Below are 17,272 nucleotides of genomic sequence, written 5' to 3'. Positions count from 1 at the left end.
CCCCTGAGCTCCTGGCCCAGGAGGTTAGCCCCCGGCCCCTCCCCTGCTGTTCCCCCTCCTCCACAGCCTCAGCTCACTGTGCTGCCGGCGCAATGCTCTGGGGGCAGGCTGCGAGCTCCTGGGGCAGCGCAGCTGCAGAGCCCAGCCTGACCTGGTGCTCTGTGCTGTGTGGTGGCGTGGCTGGCTCCAGCCGGGCGGCACAGCTGTAGCACCGCCAGCCACTGGTGCTCCAGGCAGCACGGTAAGGGGGCAGGGAATGTGGGGGTTGGATAGAGGGCAGGGGAGTTCGGGGTGGTGGTCAGGGGGCGGGGGTGTGGATAGGGGTCGGGAAGGTCAGAGGGCAGGGAACAAGAGTTGAATGGGGCAGGGGTTCCGGGGGGGCAGTCAAGAATGGGGGGGTTGGATGGGGTGGCAGGGGGCAGTCAGGGGTGGAGGTTCCGGGGGCTGTCAGGGGACAGGGGAGGGGGGGTGGATGGGGCAGGAGTCCTGGGGGGGACTGTCAAGGAACAGGGGGGTTGGATGGGGCAGGAGTCCGGGGGGTGGCCATTGGGGTGAGAAGCGGGGCGGGAGGGGGTCAGATAGGGGGCAGGGCTAGGCCACGCCTGGCTGTTTGGGGAGGCACAGCCTCCCCTAACCGGCCCACTATACAATTTCCGAAACTCGATGTGGCCCTCAGGCCAAAAAGTTTGCCCGCCCCTGCTTTAAGGGGACATTTTGAGGTCAACTTTGCCCTCCGTTTTTAGTTTCAGAAAAACTGGATCATACCAGCAGAAATCTGGAAACAATAGAGAAAGGCTTTTTTGTTTATTTGTTCCCAGTTAATAAATTCCCCTACACTGTTTACAATCCAAACATTGCATCATAGAGCTACTCCATGAGAACCTGACACGGACTGTAAATTCTGAGCCTGATTCTGAATTCATTTACCCCAGTATAAATTGAGAGTAAATCCACTACGTCAGTGGAGATATACCAATGTAAGTGAGATCAAAATTAGGCCCAACAGTGAAGCTACTTTTATGGGATTACTTCCATTGATATTGTGTTGGGCATGATACAATGGAGGTAGAATCTGGTATGATATCTTTCTAACACATAATAATACACGTAGTAGATAATATATTAGAAAAAGCATCTGCCACATATGTAGAACCTCCCAGTGCTCTAGATCTCTTCTTTCACCTTTCCAAGTGTCCTGAATATTTTGCTTCAGAGTTGAAGAACCGAATGCATTGGCAGGAATGTGGATTAGCTATGATCTCCTATAATACCCTCTTCATCTCCATTTCTTTCTGTGATCAAACTGTCAAAGGCAATGGCTTGAGATACCAACCTGGTATTTGGGCTGATCTCGGCTGTGAAGCTGTTTTTGGTGTTGTGACCTGTCCAGATGGATTTGCTCTTCTGCCATCGTGTTTGTTAAGTGTAGAACCTAGACAACAAAAACATCCATTATGACCAACAAGCCTAGAGAATATTTAACAGGCAGCTATAAACTACAAATTTGCCCTTTCACAATTAAAAGGATGATATGACTACAAAGTTCACCTTGAGTCCAGAAAGAAGGAGTTTACACTGCAAAATCTCATACTAAAGTAGCATAGAAAAACGTTGCACAGCCCACAGCTCATCAAAATATGTTCATAATCAGTATAACTAGGGCTGGCCTCGTTATCTTGAATAATATGATTCATTTTTCTCAACAATAGCATCTTGCTGTTTTGGGGCGGTTTTCACTTTTTATCATGTTACTGTTTCAGTTAAAACGTGAAGCTGTTCAGAAAATTTCCACTCAAAAATGCTGTTTCATCAAAATAAAAATGTTTTGCAGAAAGGTATTGATTTTGATGAAATTTTTGACAGGAAGGTTTCTGAGGTCCAGGAAGGACTGTCTGGTCAATTCCCGGGAGAGAGAGAGAAAGCGAGACAGGGAAATTGAAAACCTGACCTTTTAAATCCAAAAATGGAGATTTCAACACAAATCTGTTTCATGAAAACTTTCTAAAGGTTTTGTTTTCATTCCAATATGCAACAAAAAAACAAATCTGGAAACCTCAAATGTTCATGAAACAGAATTGTCATTTACTGGCCAGCTCTAAATGTGATAGCTACTATCATGAAGAGGTCTCAAACATCAAAATGTTGTTCCTAATGGAAGGATTGTCCTCTGCCCACTTGCAGATAGATCCCTTTGTCTTTTTATCACCATCATGCACCTACAACAAGTACTTTCTGGCCTTATATTGGATGAGACTCTGCCCTTAAACAACCAGCGGTTATGCTGTTGAGCAACGTGTGAGGTACTCTCTCCAATCAGGCCAAGCACGCTGTCCTCTCAGCACTCTCAAAGCCTTCTGTCTGGGGAGCAAAAGAAGAACTGGATTGACTAGGACCCAAGTGATTCCATGATTTCACAAATCAAATGGAGTCAGCCACATAGCAATTTACTTACCAGAGTAAGTTTATAATCCATGCTATATGTGGATTTTACATTGGTATTGGTTAGCCAAATCAGTCTGTAAGATCACAAACATTGCTACAGTGACATCAACTGATCACATTATAGAGATAGGTCCAGTGGGTTAAGCTTGGAGCAGGTATCTCTTTCGTGCTGAACCAGGAGATCACCATGTCGGCTGGTGCTGGTTTTATGAATGGTCCTTCTAGACCCTAGGCACTATGTTTAGCTGCTGATATGGTTACAGTTCACAGAAGTTTCATGTTCCAGAAGTGAAGCCTCTGGAAGACAATCTTGACATTGAGTTGTGAAGTTGAATTAGGTCTGCAATTCAACCACATACCCCCACTCTGGCCTATTTCTCATTAAATAACATTTGCTGGGCCATGCACCAATCAACTTAATTCTTGAGTATGGTAACATCTTGGCCTCCTCTATCCCCACATTGGTGCCCGTTTCCAGTCAAGCCACCCCGCCACACACACCTATATACCCTTTGAATTCCTCATAGATTCTCCCTTGTCCAGTTTAAACTTCCCCTCATCCTTCAAAGCACTTCATGACTCCTCTCTGGCCAAAATCTCTGACCTCATTTCCTAATAATAGCTGGCAAACACACAACTAAGAAGCACATTTTTTTTCTGCTGTTAACAGGCTCTTCATGAAACCTCCAGATGTTTTTAATTATGTCTGATGGGCTACTTCATGCTATCTCATGGGAAATTCATAGCCCAGCAACAAGAACTGAGCGCTGAATTTAGCATCTGGTGGAGCTGAGCTGATCTCCAAGAAAACAGACAAAGATGGTTAAACTATTACGGTGGATTGGGTACCCACAGACTTCAAGAGACATTGTTACCTGATCAGAGGCCCTAGCATGATGCTCCATCCACAAAACCCCTTTGAACTGAACCGCTAACTTTTGTATAGCAATAAAGCCCAGCTATTTACTAAAGATTTTAGTTGTCTAGAACTATACTATCCACACCACATAAATATTCACAACATCTAGGATTCAACTATGCAACTTAACATCACAGGCCCAGATTATCCCCTCCATAGGAGACACTTGCAGGAAGTAGACAGACAGGGGCACTAGGGTCCTCTGTGAGGTTCATCTTATGACAACTTAACCATATTCTTTCTTTGTGAAGAATCAAATATGTATTTGGATTTCTTCAGTGTATGGTTTCACTATCCCACTGTGGCTTTTGGGCAAAAGATCAGTCATATTTATGATGTCAGACCACAGCTGAACATGACTATATAGGAAAAGCAAGTCAAAACATGAGGCATAGCAAACTGAGCAAAGAATTTCTTCAAAATGAGCCTTTAAATATGTTCTTTTAACACGTGAAGTGAACTTTCTTTGTCATCCCATTCATGCTTTGCAGGACCCATTTTAGGAAAAAAAGACCTTCCTTCACTCCCTCAATGTGCGCACACATTTTCCACTATGACAGAGTTGTGACCTAGTATTCTCTCTGCTTTGCTATAATGCCATAGCACTAAAAGAAATGGACGCACAGCCTTAGCATAGCAGGAAAAATGTTGGGAAGAGTCTCATGAGCTCTGTTGCTCTGTTAATATCATGTCTTTGATTCTGCTAAGAATCTAAACAGATGATCCTTGAAAGTTACCTCAGCGCCAGCTCTGTCAGATTCTACATATTCAAAAAAGAAAAGCAACCAAACATTTCTACACAGTGTCTAATGTGCACACAGTAAATTAGGGAGACAGCCTAATAAAATGGGGGACTGGAAGTCAGGAGACATGACTTTGCAAGTTACACATTTAAATATGACAAATAGAAAAATAAAATAGCATTTTATAAAATATATTTATTAAATTTATAATGCTTGAGGCATCTATGCTCTATAAAATTTGGCCTCTAAAGGCAATTTTGATCTAGTTTATTTTGCTGAGTTTGTATCATGTTGTTCATTAAGATCTGAAAAGACTGAGGGCTGAGTTCTGATCTCACTTAAACCAATGTAAATAACACTGCCTCCACCAAAACCAATGGAATTATGCCAGTGTAAAACTGGTGTGAGAAGAGAGTAACATCTAGAACATTTAATGTAACCCAGATAGAGTCCAGAAACTATAGAAACCAAATCAGTGGGTCTCCACCATAGAACCAACTCATTTTTCATATTCAAAGCTCCTTTCAAAATCAAATTAAAGAGTTTATTTGATGCAAATTCTAACTCTTTTAAACTATTAATGTTTCATGACTATCTTCAAAAATACTTTGATAAGAGATGTGGTATTAATACAGGTTCATATTCTTGGTTGTGTGCAAAAAATGGCTGTAGATTGTTGGACAAATTCTCTGCTGGCACGACTGTATTGACTTCTATGGAGTTATAACAGCAGACAATTTGACGCAGCATGACTGAGAAGGTGTAGCATTTAGGAAAACCTTAGCCTCTGGGTTGATAATTTAAATGAAAAGTACATTTGGGCATACAGGAAAGCCACTTAGTTTTCCAATATAATTACTTGCATGTTACAACATGGAACAACAACATTCACACTGTGATCAATGCATGTTATTTCTTTATACAAACTAGCTCTATCAGAAACAAGCTTTCAAAACTGAAGCAGCTGAGAAATTAAAAGCCTATTGCTTCCTAGCACCCATAGATGCTAATAATCACTGATGGGTTACTTAACAGCAAAATTACTCGAGGGGGGGACGGGGTGGGAGAGGCGGAAATGCCATACTGAAAATTCTCTTCCATGGTACATGTTCATAATATCAGGATGGTGGGGTGAGGGCTGGTTGGACTAAGTGTTACTTTGCTAGCATTCAAAATAACTGCCATTGGATGACAGAGAATAAAATGATCAGGAAGATGGAACAAAAGTGTTCTGTGTTTTGAGCCTTTAGTATAGAAGATACTATCTCCACAGCTTGACACTGGAACACTAGCAATTGCAATCAGATGTTTTGTTATGCATTTATTTCTCTGATGTTCTAGAGAGGATCCCCAGAGTTGGTGAAAGGAAGAAATGCTACTCATCTTCTCTGAGAAGAAAGATTGCTGGAAACACTAGTCTTAAATCATCCCACTTCACATAGTTCTACAATTAAAACACTTTGTCTTTCATGCACATTGGTAGGAGGCTATTTTCTAGCTTTCAAAACTCCAATTAAAAGAAAAATCTTTTAGATCATAACATTTCTCCCAATACTTTACAAATTTACCTTTATATCGGGAGACATTAAAAAAAGGGTGAAGGATTAGACAAAATTATTGTAATTCACTGTTCTTACTGGTGGCTGTAGAAGCTGGTCCTCTGCCATGTCCAATTTCAATGTCAGAAAAAACTCCAGGTATCAAATTATCAATGGGATTGTTTGTGGGATATTTGTCTTCATTATCCCCTCCAGGTTGAATGCCAGGTGCCAGTGGATCTTTAGTTGAGTCTTCATGTTTGATACCATCATTGGAGACCACTGCTGTTATGATGATGCTTGAATCAATTTTAAACTTAATATTTGTACAACCACCACCACCATTATTTTCCTCTTCTGGTCCTGTTGTATTTACAACAGGCCTTGATCTTTTACATTTTTATTGTATTTAGAGCATAAGAAGAGAGAGCCTTCTGCTTTCTTTCACATTGTCACTGGTTTCTCAACATTTTAACCAACACCCCCTTGCTGTTATTCAGGGTTATGATTTAATTTAGAAGAGTCTCAGTGACAATGGACACAGAAGCAAGACCACCAAATAAAACAACCCAAAACAAACAAACCCAAGAGCAAGAAGCCGCCAGGAGTGATTACAGATGCTGAGCACTGAAACTATGTCCAATAAATATGGCAATTATTTTTTCTTTAGAAATTTCACTAATTTATTTTATGTTCTTGTTCTTAAGTAATACTGCTTAGAACAGGCTTCAGTGACATAAAAGGCGCACACAACGTATGAAGGTCTGATGGAATGGCATGGAGAATTTATGATATTGCAATTATTTTGTAAAATCCTGTCCCAGATCCTCTAGACAGTGCTCTTCTATAAAGGGGTTACTGGTGAGCCACAGGAGCAAGCCATCAGAAAATTTCACCCAAAACACCATCACCGCACCAGATTTATATCCCCCAATTACAAGCGCACCAGAACAGAAACTCAGAGATGATAATCTAAAGGTTAACAGGAATGCAAGATCAAAAATGAGAGCGCTTGGCATCACCACGCTGTACAAAATGATAGAGTAGTAAGAAGAATGATTATTAGAACACCTCGCATTACCAAAGGAGACCAGGAAAATAGCCCTCATGCAAGCTCATTATGTACCAATCCAACAACACAAGGAGGAAACTCTTAACACAAAAAGAAACAAGTCAAGAATAAACTAAAACAAAAATAATTTCACAATATTACAGAAAATTTTGATTAGCCGATTTCCTGTAAACAGGTACAATAATATGCCATAACTCAGTAACAGTTATCAATAGACTTTTAGCATATTATAAATGGCAAAATAACAATTAAAACTATCTCATCCAAAAAAGAAGTAACAAGACTATAATTTATTATTCTTACTGGTACCTGTATGAGAAGATTCATTTTTATGTTCAGTTTCACTTGGAGGAATAATTCCAGGTAGCACATCATCCCTAGAGATAGCTGTGAGATACTTGTCTTCATTGCCCCAGCCAGGATGAACACTGTGCAACAATGGATCTTGGGTTGAGTCTTCATGTGTGGCACCATCATTGGAGACCACAGCTGTTATAATGATGGTGAAGCAATTGGGAACTTAATAATTGCAAAAGCACTAGCCACGTTAGCTGCCTCTATGCCTGGCCTTGCTCTTTAAAATTTCTGCTGTATTTAGAGTATCAGAGGAGAGAAGCTCAGAAGCTTTTGAGCCACATTTTTCACCTTTTTAACCAACACTGTCAGATTACTGTGGCTTAACGGAACCCTAATGAAAATGGACATGGAAGCCTGAGCAGGGAAAGCAGAAGTATCTACTTGTCTCTGGAATTCAGGTCTGATCTCAGCCAATGGGAGAAGCAGTCAGATAAGCTCATAAATGCGACAGCACCTCACCAAATTTATCTCGGTAAATCAGAATGTCATTAAAGCACAACAATGAGACAAAAAATATTTAGGCTGCTGGTAATATAGGATAAAAAGAATGGGATTTTGGAATTACCAGGCTCTATCTTCGACATATGTCTAGCAACCTGGCCTGCCAAGACATTTAGGGATTTCCCCGGTTTAGGGAAATCCCTGGTTGTCACCGAATAAGGAGAAAGCAAAATATACGATCAAATTCAATTCAAGGCTCAGATTCACAAATACATTTTTGAATCTTATTTTCACTATTCAGTATGTTCTAGACAGCACACAGAAAAAGGCAGAGGAAAGTCCAATGTACAGACCCAGAAAAAAAGAGAAGAAAATTTAAAAAATAAAAATTGTTGTGCAACTGATTCCATGCAATAAGGTCAAAAACACCGTCACCACACCAATGCACCTCTGTGCTGAGAATTTAGATTTCCAACACGGTATGATAGTGAATAAATTGTATGCAGAAGAAATAATGTCTCATTACACACAGGGTGGTGAAATTAATATAATTCATTATTCTTACTGGTACCTGTATAAGACTCGTCTTCATTTTCAGGAATAAGTCCAGGTATAACATAATCCCTGGAGGTATTTGTGGGATATTTGTCCTCACTGCCCCATCCTGGTTGATTATCTGGAGGCAGTGAATCATGGATTGAGTCTTCATATATGGCACCATCATTGGAGGTAACAGCTGTTATGACAATGGTTGAATCAGCTGTGTGATATTTGCAAAAACACTATCCACATTATTCTCATCTTCAGTTCTTTGCTCTATATTTGGCCATAATTTTTTGCATTTCTACTGTATTTAGAGCATTAGAAGAGAGGACCTTCTGCTTTCTTTCACATTGTCATTGGTTTCTCAGCTTTTCAACCCACACTCTCTTGCTATTTCTCAGGATTATGGTTTAATTTGGAAGAGTTCCAGTGACAATAGACAATAGACATAGAAGCAAGACCGTCAAAATACTCAGAGCAAGTAGCAGTGACATCTTACCCTGTAACTTAGGATTGATTATAGATGCTGAACATTGGAACCATAACCAATTAGTATGACAAGATTTTCTCTTTTGAGATTTCACTGATTCATTATTGTAACAGTCCTTAGGCAACATTCCTTAGAACGTTTCAGTGGCATAAAAGGCACACACAACATAAAATGGTATGATGGAATGAAGAATTTATGATACTCTAATTATTATGTCAAATCCATTCCCTGATCCCTTTATAATGCTCTGCTATAAAGAGATTGCTGATGAGCCATAGGGATAATTGTAGAATCTTAGAATATCAGGGTTGAACGGGACCTCAGGAGGTCATCTAGTCCAACCCCCTGCTCAAAATAGGACCAATCCCCAACTAAATCATCCCAATCAGGGCTTTGTCAAGCCTGACCTTAAAAACCTCTAAGGAAGGAGATTCCACCACCTCCCTACGTGATGAAATATAAAGGTTAATAGGAAAGCAAGATACAAAAATGTGAGGGTTTGCCATTACCACACTGTCAAATGATTAGTAAGATATTCAATAAGCATACTTTATGAAAGAACAAAACTTCCACTGTTCTTGGCGGAAGAGTCTCTAATAAGTATCTAATACAGAGAGTCAGAATAAAAAAACCTCCATCATGCCAATATCCAGGAAGAGAGAGAGTAGTGAGAACAGCAATTATTAAAACATCTAGCACTATCTATGGATACCTGGCAACTTCTCCTTGGTTCACATTGTGAAAGCTTATTATGAAATATTTTATTTGAGAACTGTGCAGAAGAAATAATATCTCATTTCACAGAGAGTGATGAGATTCATCTTCGTGTTCACTATGTAGCTAATCATCCATAGTGGTATTTGTGGGATACTTGTCTTTACTGTCCCATCCTGGATCCACATGGGTGAGTATACTATGGGATGAGTCTTCACGTTTGGCACCATCACTGGCAATGGCAGCTTTTTGATGATGGTTGAATCAGTTGTGAACTTAATATTTGCAGAATATTCTCATCTTCAGCTCTACATTTGGCCATTAAGTTTTATATTTTATTGTATTAAGTTTGTAGGAGAAGGAAAGCAGAGACCCTCTATTTTGCTCCACATTATCATTGTTTTTTTCAACTTTTAACCAACACCATCTTGCTGTTTGGGCACTATGATTTGGCTGAATTTATCCATGCTTATAACATAGATAGATGTCTTAGCAAGAAAAGATATAGCAGCAGCAAGTTGCCTCTGTAATCCAAGTCTTATCTCAGTTACTGAGTTTGAGGATTGACCATTAATATGATAGTGACTAATAATTTTCTCTTTTGGGATTTCACTTTTACCTATACGTTATGTGTGAATCTTGCTTTTCATTATTCAGCAAGCTTTAATAGCATTGTCAGAGAAAACCCCAATACATCAACTCAGAAAAATGCAAACAACCTAGGAAATTTTAGATTCCATGCTAATGATTATCACAGTACCACTCTAAACCAAATTTTATCAAGAGACTTTCAATAGAGTATCATAATAAAATTACACAGATATAGAAGTAGTGTTATTCCTTCCAAATAGGGAGTAAATGAACTATAGGGTGGAATTTTGAAAAGTATTCAGCATTGGTCAAACTCTTCTCCTGTCAAAATAAATAGTAAAACTCCTACTGATTTCAATGAAAGCAGATTTAGGTCAATGCCGAGTGCTTTAGAAATTCTTACGCATAATTAATTATTCTTTCTGGTACCTGTATGAGATGATTCCTTTTCCTGATCTTTTTCACTTGGAGGAATAATTCCAGTCAGCACATCATCCCTAGTGACATTCGTGGGATACTTGTCTGCATTGCCCCAACCAGGGTGAACAGTATGCAATAGTGGATCTTGGGTTGAGTCTTCATGTTTGGTCCCACCACTGGAGACCATAGCTATTATGATGGTGGTGAAGCAATTGTGAAATTAATACACACAGAATCACTCTTTATATTATTCTCTTCTTCAGTTCTTCTCTGTACAACAGGCCTTGTCCTTTCATATATCTACTACACTTAGTAGCATAGAAAGAGTATAAAGGTTTTGCTCCTCTTTATTATCTCAATTCAGAAAACTGCCCCACTGACATCAACAGGACTTAAATTCATACTTAAATGCTCTTCTGACTCAAGATACATCAGTAGTTTTCTAAATCTTTTTACCAGCACCGAACTATTTTTCAAGACTGTGTCTTGGCTGACCATAAACGCAGTGAAAATGGGCACAGAAGCAAGAACAACAAAGAAGAAGTAGCTGCAAGAATTTGGTCCCATAATTCAGGTTTGATCAGACACTCAGAATGAGGATTATGTCTCATTAACAACAACTATTAATTTTCTCTCTTAAGATTTCACTGTTTCATTTAGTTACACTCCCTCCAGACAAGTAGAGTCTGACCATGGGTGGGCGCAAACCTGCTTCTGTAACGTAAAAGACACATAACAACATGTAAGAAAATGATGGAATGAAATGGGCAATATTTAATTTGATATTCCTGCTGTATTTAGGTGGTGTTGCACCAAACACGTCATCATGTGCGACCACTCACATATTCAAAGTTAAGAATATTCTTAAGTGTTTGCTGAATTGGGGCTTTAGAGCATAAGAACAGAAAAGCAGAGAGGACTATCTATTTTCTATAACATTATCACCATCACTGGCCATGTTCCTGTTCAGGGGCAATGTTTTCAACAGAAATCCTCTGACAATACAGGTAAAAGCAACAGCGAGAAGAGTAGAAATAGCAGCATCAGCGTGCCTTTGTAACTCAGTTTGATCTCAGTTACATGGCATGAAGACTGAATAACAAATATGGCAGGGAAGAATCATTTTCTTTTGGGGGGATTTCAGTGCTTTATATACATTACAGTGCTTGTCTCCAGACAGGCAGATTCTGACAATTGAGACAAGCCATTTCATTTCAATTTTCTCAAATCTATGAGTTATTAGTAAGTATTATCTGAATTGTTTGAACTAATCCTATTCAGAATACAGTTTGTCTCATTGATATGCTCAAGGTTTAACTGATCACCATATTTGGGGTCAGGAAGAAATTTTCCCTCAGGTCAGATTGGCAGTGACGCTGAGGGTTTTCACCTTCCTCTGCAGCATAGGGCACGGGTCATTTTTGGTTTGAACTAGAGTAAACAGTGGATTCTCTATAACTTTAAGTCTTTAAATCATGATTTGAGGACTTCAGTAATGTAGCCACAGGTTATGGGTCTATTACAGGATTGGGTGGGTGAGGTTCTGTGGCCTGAGATATTCAGGAAGTCAAACAAGATGATCATGATGGTCTTTTCTGGCCTTAAAGTCTATGAATCTATGAAATGTTTGTGAATATCAAACCACATGACACAAAAAAAATAGTCAATAATCAATGGCTATAAATCACATGGTGTTCTTTCTGTTTCCAGGGTGGATCACAGAAACTTTCAAATAATGGGTCAAATGAATAGCAAATAATAAATGTCCAGTGGGGATTTTCAGGTGAATAATTATTAGTGCTAACATTTGTTAGTCCTGTTTTATTCTCTTCTGCAAGCACAGAGAAACCAAAGAAAATACCAACACCTTTAAAAACCCAAAAGAAAAGACAACAAAATAATCAACCGAATAATCAAAATAATCCCCAAAAAACTGGAAGTTTTGACCTGATGATTCCATGCAAAACTGAGATTTATCAATAGACTTTAAACTAGGTATTATAGTGCTTATAGGGCAAATCTGTGGCGGGATTGGGGGTTTTAAGTGTAACAACAATACAAGTAACAAGTTTTAAGCTTGTTGGAGATTGTCCCAATGAAAGATGCCAATAGCAGAAAAGGTCATAGTTGCAGCAGTGACAGAAAAAGTAACAGCAGCAACTTGTTCCTCTCTCACTCATCTTTGATAGATGCCAATTAATAGGCAGAGTCTGTGGCTTCTGGATTCATACAAGTGGAAATTATCATTTTTTTAAAGATAGTACCTCATAGACTCTAATGCCAGAGGGGACCATCATGATCATCTCCTGCCCATCACAGCCAACAGGACCTCACCCACCCATACCTGTAATAGGCCCATAAACTCTGGCTGAGTTACTGAAGTCCTCAAATCTGAGTTATTACAGAGAATTCTTTCCTGGATGTCTGGCTGGTGAGTCTAGCCCACATGCTCAGGGTTTAGCTGATCGCCATATTTGGGGTCGGGAAGGAATTTTCCTCCAGGGTAGATTGGCAGGAGCCCTGGGGGGGGGGGGGGTTCGCCTTCCTCTGCAGCGTGGGGCATGGGTCATTTGCTGGAAGATTCTCTGCATCTTGAAGTCTTTAAACCATGATTTGAGGACTTCAATGGCTAAGACACAGGTTTGATACAGGAGTGGGGGGTGAGATTCTGTGGCCTGCATTGTGCAGGAGGTCAGACTAGATGATCATAATGGTCCCTTCTGACCTTAAAGTCCAGGATTCTATGATTCTATGAAATCTTGATTTAAAGACTTCAAGTTACAGAGAATCCACCATTTACTCTACTTCTCTGAATAATTATAGATTTGGCTCCAGGTAAGTTGCCTTTGTTTGCGAAAATGGTATAGGATACGATGGTTGGATATTTGGAGTACTTGTGTATATACATTTGAAGTTGAAAAATATATTTGTATTGGTATTCTGTGCTGTATTAAAATGGCAGCTGACACAGTAAATGAATTGTCTTGTTCACTATTCAAGGTGCTGTTGTTTAGACATAGGAGATGCAGTCAGAAATGTCTTGAAACACTGCCACCACACCAGATTTACCCTTCAAAGTTAAAAGCCTTTCAGAAAACACACTGGCAAACATGATGCATGTAAGATTAGGATGACTTAGAACATAGTCTAAGAATATTGCCTTTGATATCAGTGCATTCCATGAGTGAAACGCTCATGGTTAAATAAGGGCCCATAATCAGAAGATGAAAAGATTATAGACAACCCTTTGCAATAAGCACTGACCATCAGCACAAAGCAACGGCAAGAGAAAAGTACACCAGCTAAACCCAAGAAAGTGTGGACTTTATTTATTGATTTATTTAGAGAAGGTGGCATTTATTCTTTCAATTCTTAAAAAAGCTCCACATCGCAAGCACAGAGAATGCTCACAGAGAAGGCCGTGTTACACTCACACAAACTTCACTGACTAATGCTCTACTAGTTTACCCTGATATTATGGGATTGATGCAGGAATTACTGAGCTAAATTCTATGTCCTGTGTTATGCCAAAGGAAGGAGCAGATGTTCATAACAGTCTTTTCTGGCCTTAAAATCTAAGAATAAAACAGCTTTAAAATATTTATAAAATAAAACTTTGACACCCAAATCCTTACTGTAAAGTTTATTGTCCAACCTGATGCCACCCCTCATAATATACCTCACTGCCAGAAAAAAACAACTTTACTATCTCACAACCAAAAAGGAAGCTATCAGGATGTTAGAGGCATCTCATGTACATCTAAATGGATGGTGCAGCATGCACAGTCTCTCCATATGCCAGATTGCATAAATCACAATTAATCCCCAAACTTCCAGTTGGTAAATTGGGGGAAGAGAGGGAAGGAGGAGGCTCTGCACAAGCCCCATAAAAATGTAGTGCTTATCTGGTACCATCTGTCCCTAAAACAGTCAATAAATAGAAACAGAGAGTTGGTTCTGGATCCAAACTTCGTGGATTTGGGTTTCTCTCTTTAATGGAATGAAATGGAGCCATGTATCTGAAATCTTCCAAATTCTGCAGTTCAGACCCATCTGTCTTTAAACCTAATTATAACTCAGAACTATTTAATTACCATGTTGCAACACCTAAACAATGCTTCCTGTTCACTTTGGAGTAACACAGTATCCTCACCTAATAAACTTATTGGCCTTTAGCATCTGAGTTCACTAAACACAAATAATGTGTAATGCCAAAGAAAAAGCATTCTCAAGTTCTCACTTAATTACTGATACCTGTACTTGAATGTTCACTTCCACGTGAAGGAATAACTCCAGGTAGTACATCATCTCTAGTAGTATTTGTGGAATACTTGACTTTATCACTCCATCCAAGATGAGCCCCATTCAGCAGTGGATCTTGGGTTGGGTCTTCATTTTTGCCACCTTCAGTGGAGACCACGACTGATATGAAAATGGTTGAATCAATGTTGAACTTAATATCTGCAGAACCTCTTACACCGCTACCTTTACTTTCAGTTCTTGTTTCCTTAATGCATGTTATAGGAGTAAAACCCTATTTATTGTTCTACAGAATCACCGTCATCTCAATCATCCATTTGCAGGACCCTGACATAGATCCGTCAAAGTGGATGTGGTCAACAACTTTCTGATTTTTCGTTGTACCGGTTTCACTATCATACATGTGCTCAGATTTGTGCTACACTGAGAGGTTATTTTGCTGAGGCATTGTGGGAAAAGAGGGAAGATTTGAAAATCTACATCCTAGTTTTATTCATAGTTGATGATACAGACAAATTAACCAATTATTGAGGCAATATAGAAAGTGTCCTACACCTTATTAAGCATGCCATTCTTGAACTACAGAGAAAAGCACCCAGAAAAGTCCATGACTACCACCACCACATCAACTTTATCCTCCAAAGTTATAAACCACCAACAATTTGACCAGAAAACATGATTGCAATGGCAAGTTCAATGTGATTGCAGAATAAAGGTAGAAGGCACTTTACAAAGCCATTTTGTAAATCATTTCCACTAAAAAATAAAAGTCCGCTGCACCGGATGCAGTTAGGTACCCAATCAGCAGCAGAAAGAAATAAGCAGGAAAATCACACCAGAGAAATTCAGACAACAACAAAAGATCCCATCAAGCAAAACCTTGAGTCAAGAAAGCAGCACACAAACAAATCACACAGCAAAGTGTGTATTTTGGGTTATTTTAGATTTTTTTTCTCCCTTCACTCTCTAAGTTGGCACAATGTTGTCAGCAATGAAGACCATGTAGAGGAGGCATTTTCCAAACATACAACCTTCACTAATTAAAACTAACTGTAATAATACAGTAAAAAATATAGCACATAACTCCATATTTAAAGTATTATCACATGCACATTGTTTCACTTGATGCCATCCATATGATGCCGACCTACTCACAGCCTAGAACAAGCTGTCAGATGATGGGCATTTCATGTATAATTAGCCAAATAAATTGTTTCTGAGGAAGGGGAACATATTGATAGATGCAGAAAGTGCCTCCTTTTTGATGACCTTTGAGATTCATTTGTTTATTGGTTCCAAGCTAATAACAGTGGTGATAGAATAAGGAACTAGGTATACACTCACAACATATGACCTGGTGGTTACTTTTTTATTGACACTGCAGCTGGGAGTCTGACACTGAATTATCTTGAGAATTAGCTTTTTGAAATTCATCAATCAAATTTTTGAAAAAGTGTACAAAAGCCACAACCCAAATAGGTTCAGTTGTATCTAAGAACACAGAACGTGGAGTTTTTCCAGACTCTCAGGTGCCAGGCAGTAACATTTCCCTCTACTCTATTTCTGAACACCTGTAGGAATTTTTCACACTCTGAAGTTACTGTTACTGAAAGACATATGCCAAGGGTTGGCATCGCACCATCAGGAACACCAAATAGGCCAATTCAGAATAAGATTCTAGAGGCTGAAATTCTGCTAATGAAATATCAGTACTTCCCTCACTCAAATTTAGCAATAAACTTTAAATAACATACAGTATAAGGACTTGGATGTGAAAGTAACAGTGTCTCTGCTACTACTGGACCAAGTCCTAAAGTCTTTAATCTGTTGATAGTCAGTCCTTACTCTGGCAAAAGTCTCTTTCACAAAAAAGTCCACTTCGCAATAATGGGCACTAGGGACTCGACCCTCAACTGGTGTAAACTTGCATAACTCCATCATGGTCAATGAAGCTATGCCAATTAGCACCAGCTGAGAATCTGGGCCCAGAGTTTGGCCTAGGAGAAGATAAAATGATTACAGTTCATTATTCTTACTGATACCTGTAGGAGTATATGTGTTGCGTCCTATTTCATTATTCACAGTCATACTTGAAGAAGAATGATCTCTTTCCTTTGCAGGGAAATGTGCAGGCTTCACACTATCCACAGTAGTGTTTGTGGGATACTTGTCCTCATCTTTCTCCACTCCAAAATAAACATTATGCAACAAAGGATCTTGGGTTGTGTCTTCATTTTTGGCACCTTCATTGGAGACCACAACTGCTATAAAAATGGTTGAATCAATTTTGAACTTAATATCTGCGGAATCACTTACACTATTACCTTTACTTTCAGTTCTTGTCTCTTTAATGCACCTTATAGGAGTAAAGCCCTATTTATTGTTCTACAGTATCACCATCATCTCAATCATCCATTTACAGGACCCTGACATGGATCCGTCAAAGTGGACGTGGTCAACAACTTTCTGATTTTTCGTTGTACCGGTTTCACTATCATACAGGTGCTTATATTTGTGCTATACAAAGAGGTTATTTTGCTGAGGCATTGTGGGAAGAGAGGGAAGATTTGAAAATCTACATCCTAGTTTTATTCATAGTTGATGATACAGACAAATTAACCAATAATTGAGGCAATATAGAAAGTGTCCTAAACCTTATTAAGCATGCCATTCTTGAACTACAGAGAAAAGCATCCAGAAAAGTCCATGACTACCACCACCACATCAACTTTATCCTCCAAA

At 39.3% G+C, this 17,272-nt stretch overlaps 1 protein-coding gene across 49 annotated transcripts in view; it reads right to left on the bottom strand.

The window, feature by feature from the left end:
* Positions 1-17,272, bottom strand: part of CD44 (CD44 molecule (IN blood group)) — a 106,704-nt gene that overhangs the window by 13,920 nt on the left and 75,512 nt on the right. For 36 of the 49 annotated variants that reach the window (XM_065592693.1, XM_065592695.1, XM_065592700.1 and 33 more), the window contains 7 exons: positions 16,573-16,794; positions 14,525-14,692; positions 10,280-10,459; positions 8,084-8,248; positions 7,024-7,203; positions 5,742-5,927; positions 1,334-1,432 (listed from right to left, as the gene is read on the bottom strand). In XM_065592693.1, coding sequence (XP_065448765.1) covers positions 1,334-1,432; positions 5,742-5,927; positions 7,024-7,203; positions 8,084-8,248; positions 10,280-10,459; positions 14,525-14,692; positions 16,573-16,794 — 1,200 coding nt within the window. The remainder of the gene's footprint in view (positions 1-1,333; positions 1,433-5,741; positions 5,928-7,023; positions 7,204-8,083; positions 8,249-10,279; positions 10,460-14,524; positions 14,693-16,572; positions 16,795-17,272) is intronic. The other 13 variants (XM_065592705.1, XM_065592696.1, XM_065592699.1 and 10 more) reach the window with 13 other exon arrangements.

Source organism: Chrysemys picta, chromosome 4, assembly GCF_011386835.1.
Source record: "Chrysemys picta bellii isolate R12L10 chromosome 4, ASM1138683v2, whole genome shotgun sequence".
Taxonomy (NCBI): Eukaryota; Metazoa; Chordata; order Testudines; family Emydidae; genus Chrysemys; species Chrysemys picta.
The sequence above is the reverse complement of the archived record's forward strand: the minus strand, read 5'-3'. Positions and strand labels throughout refer to the sequence as shown.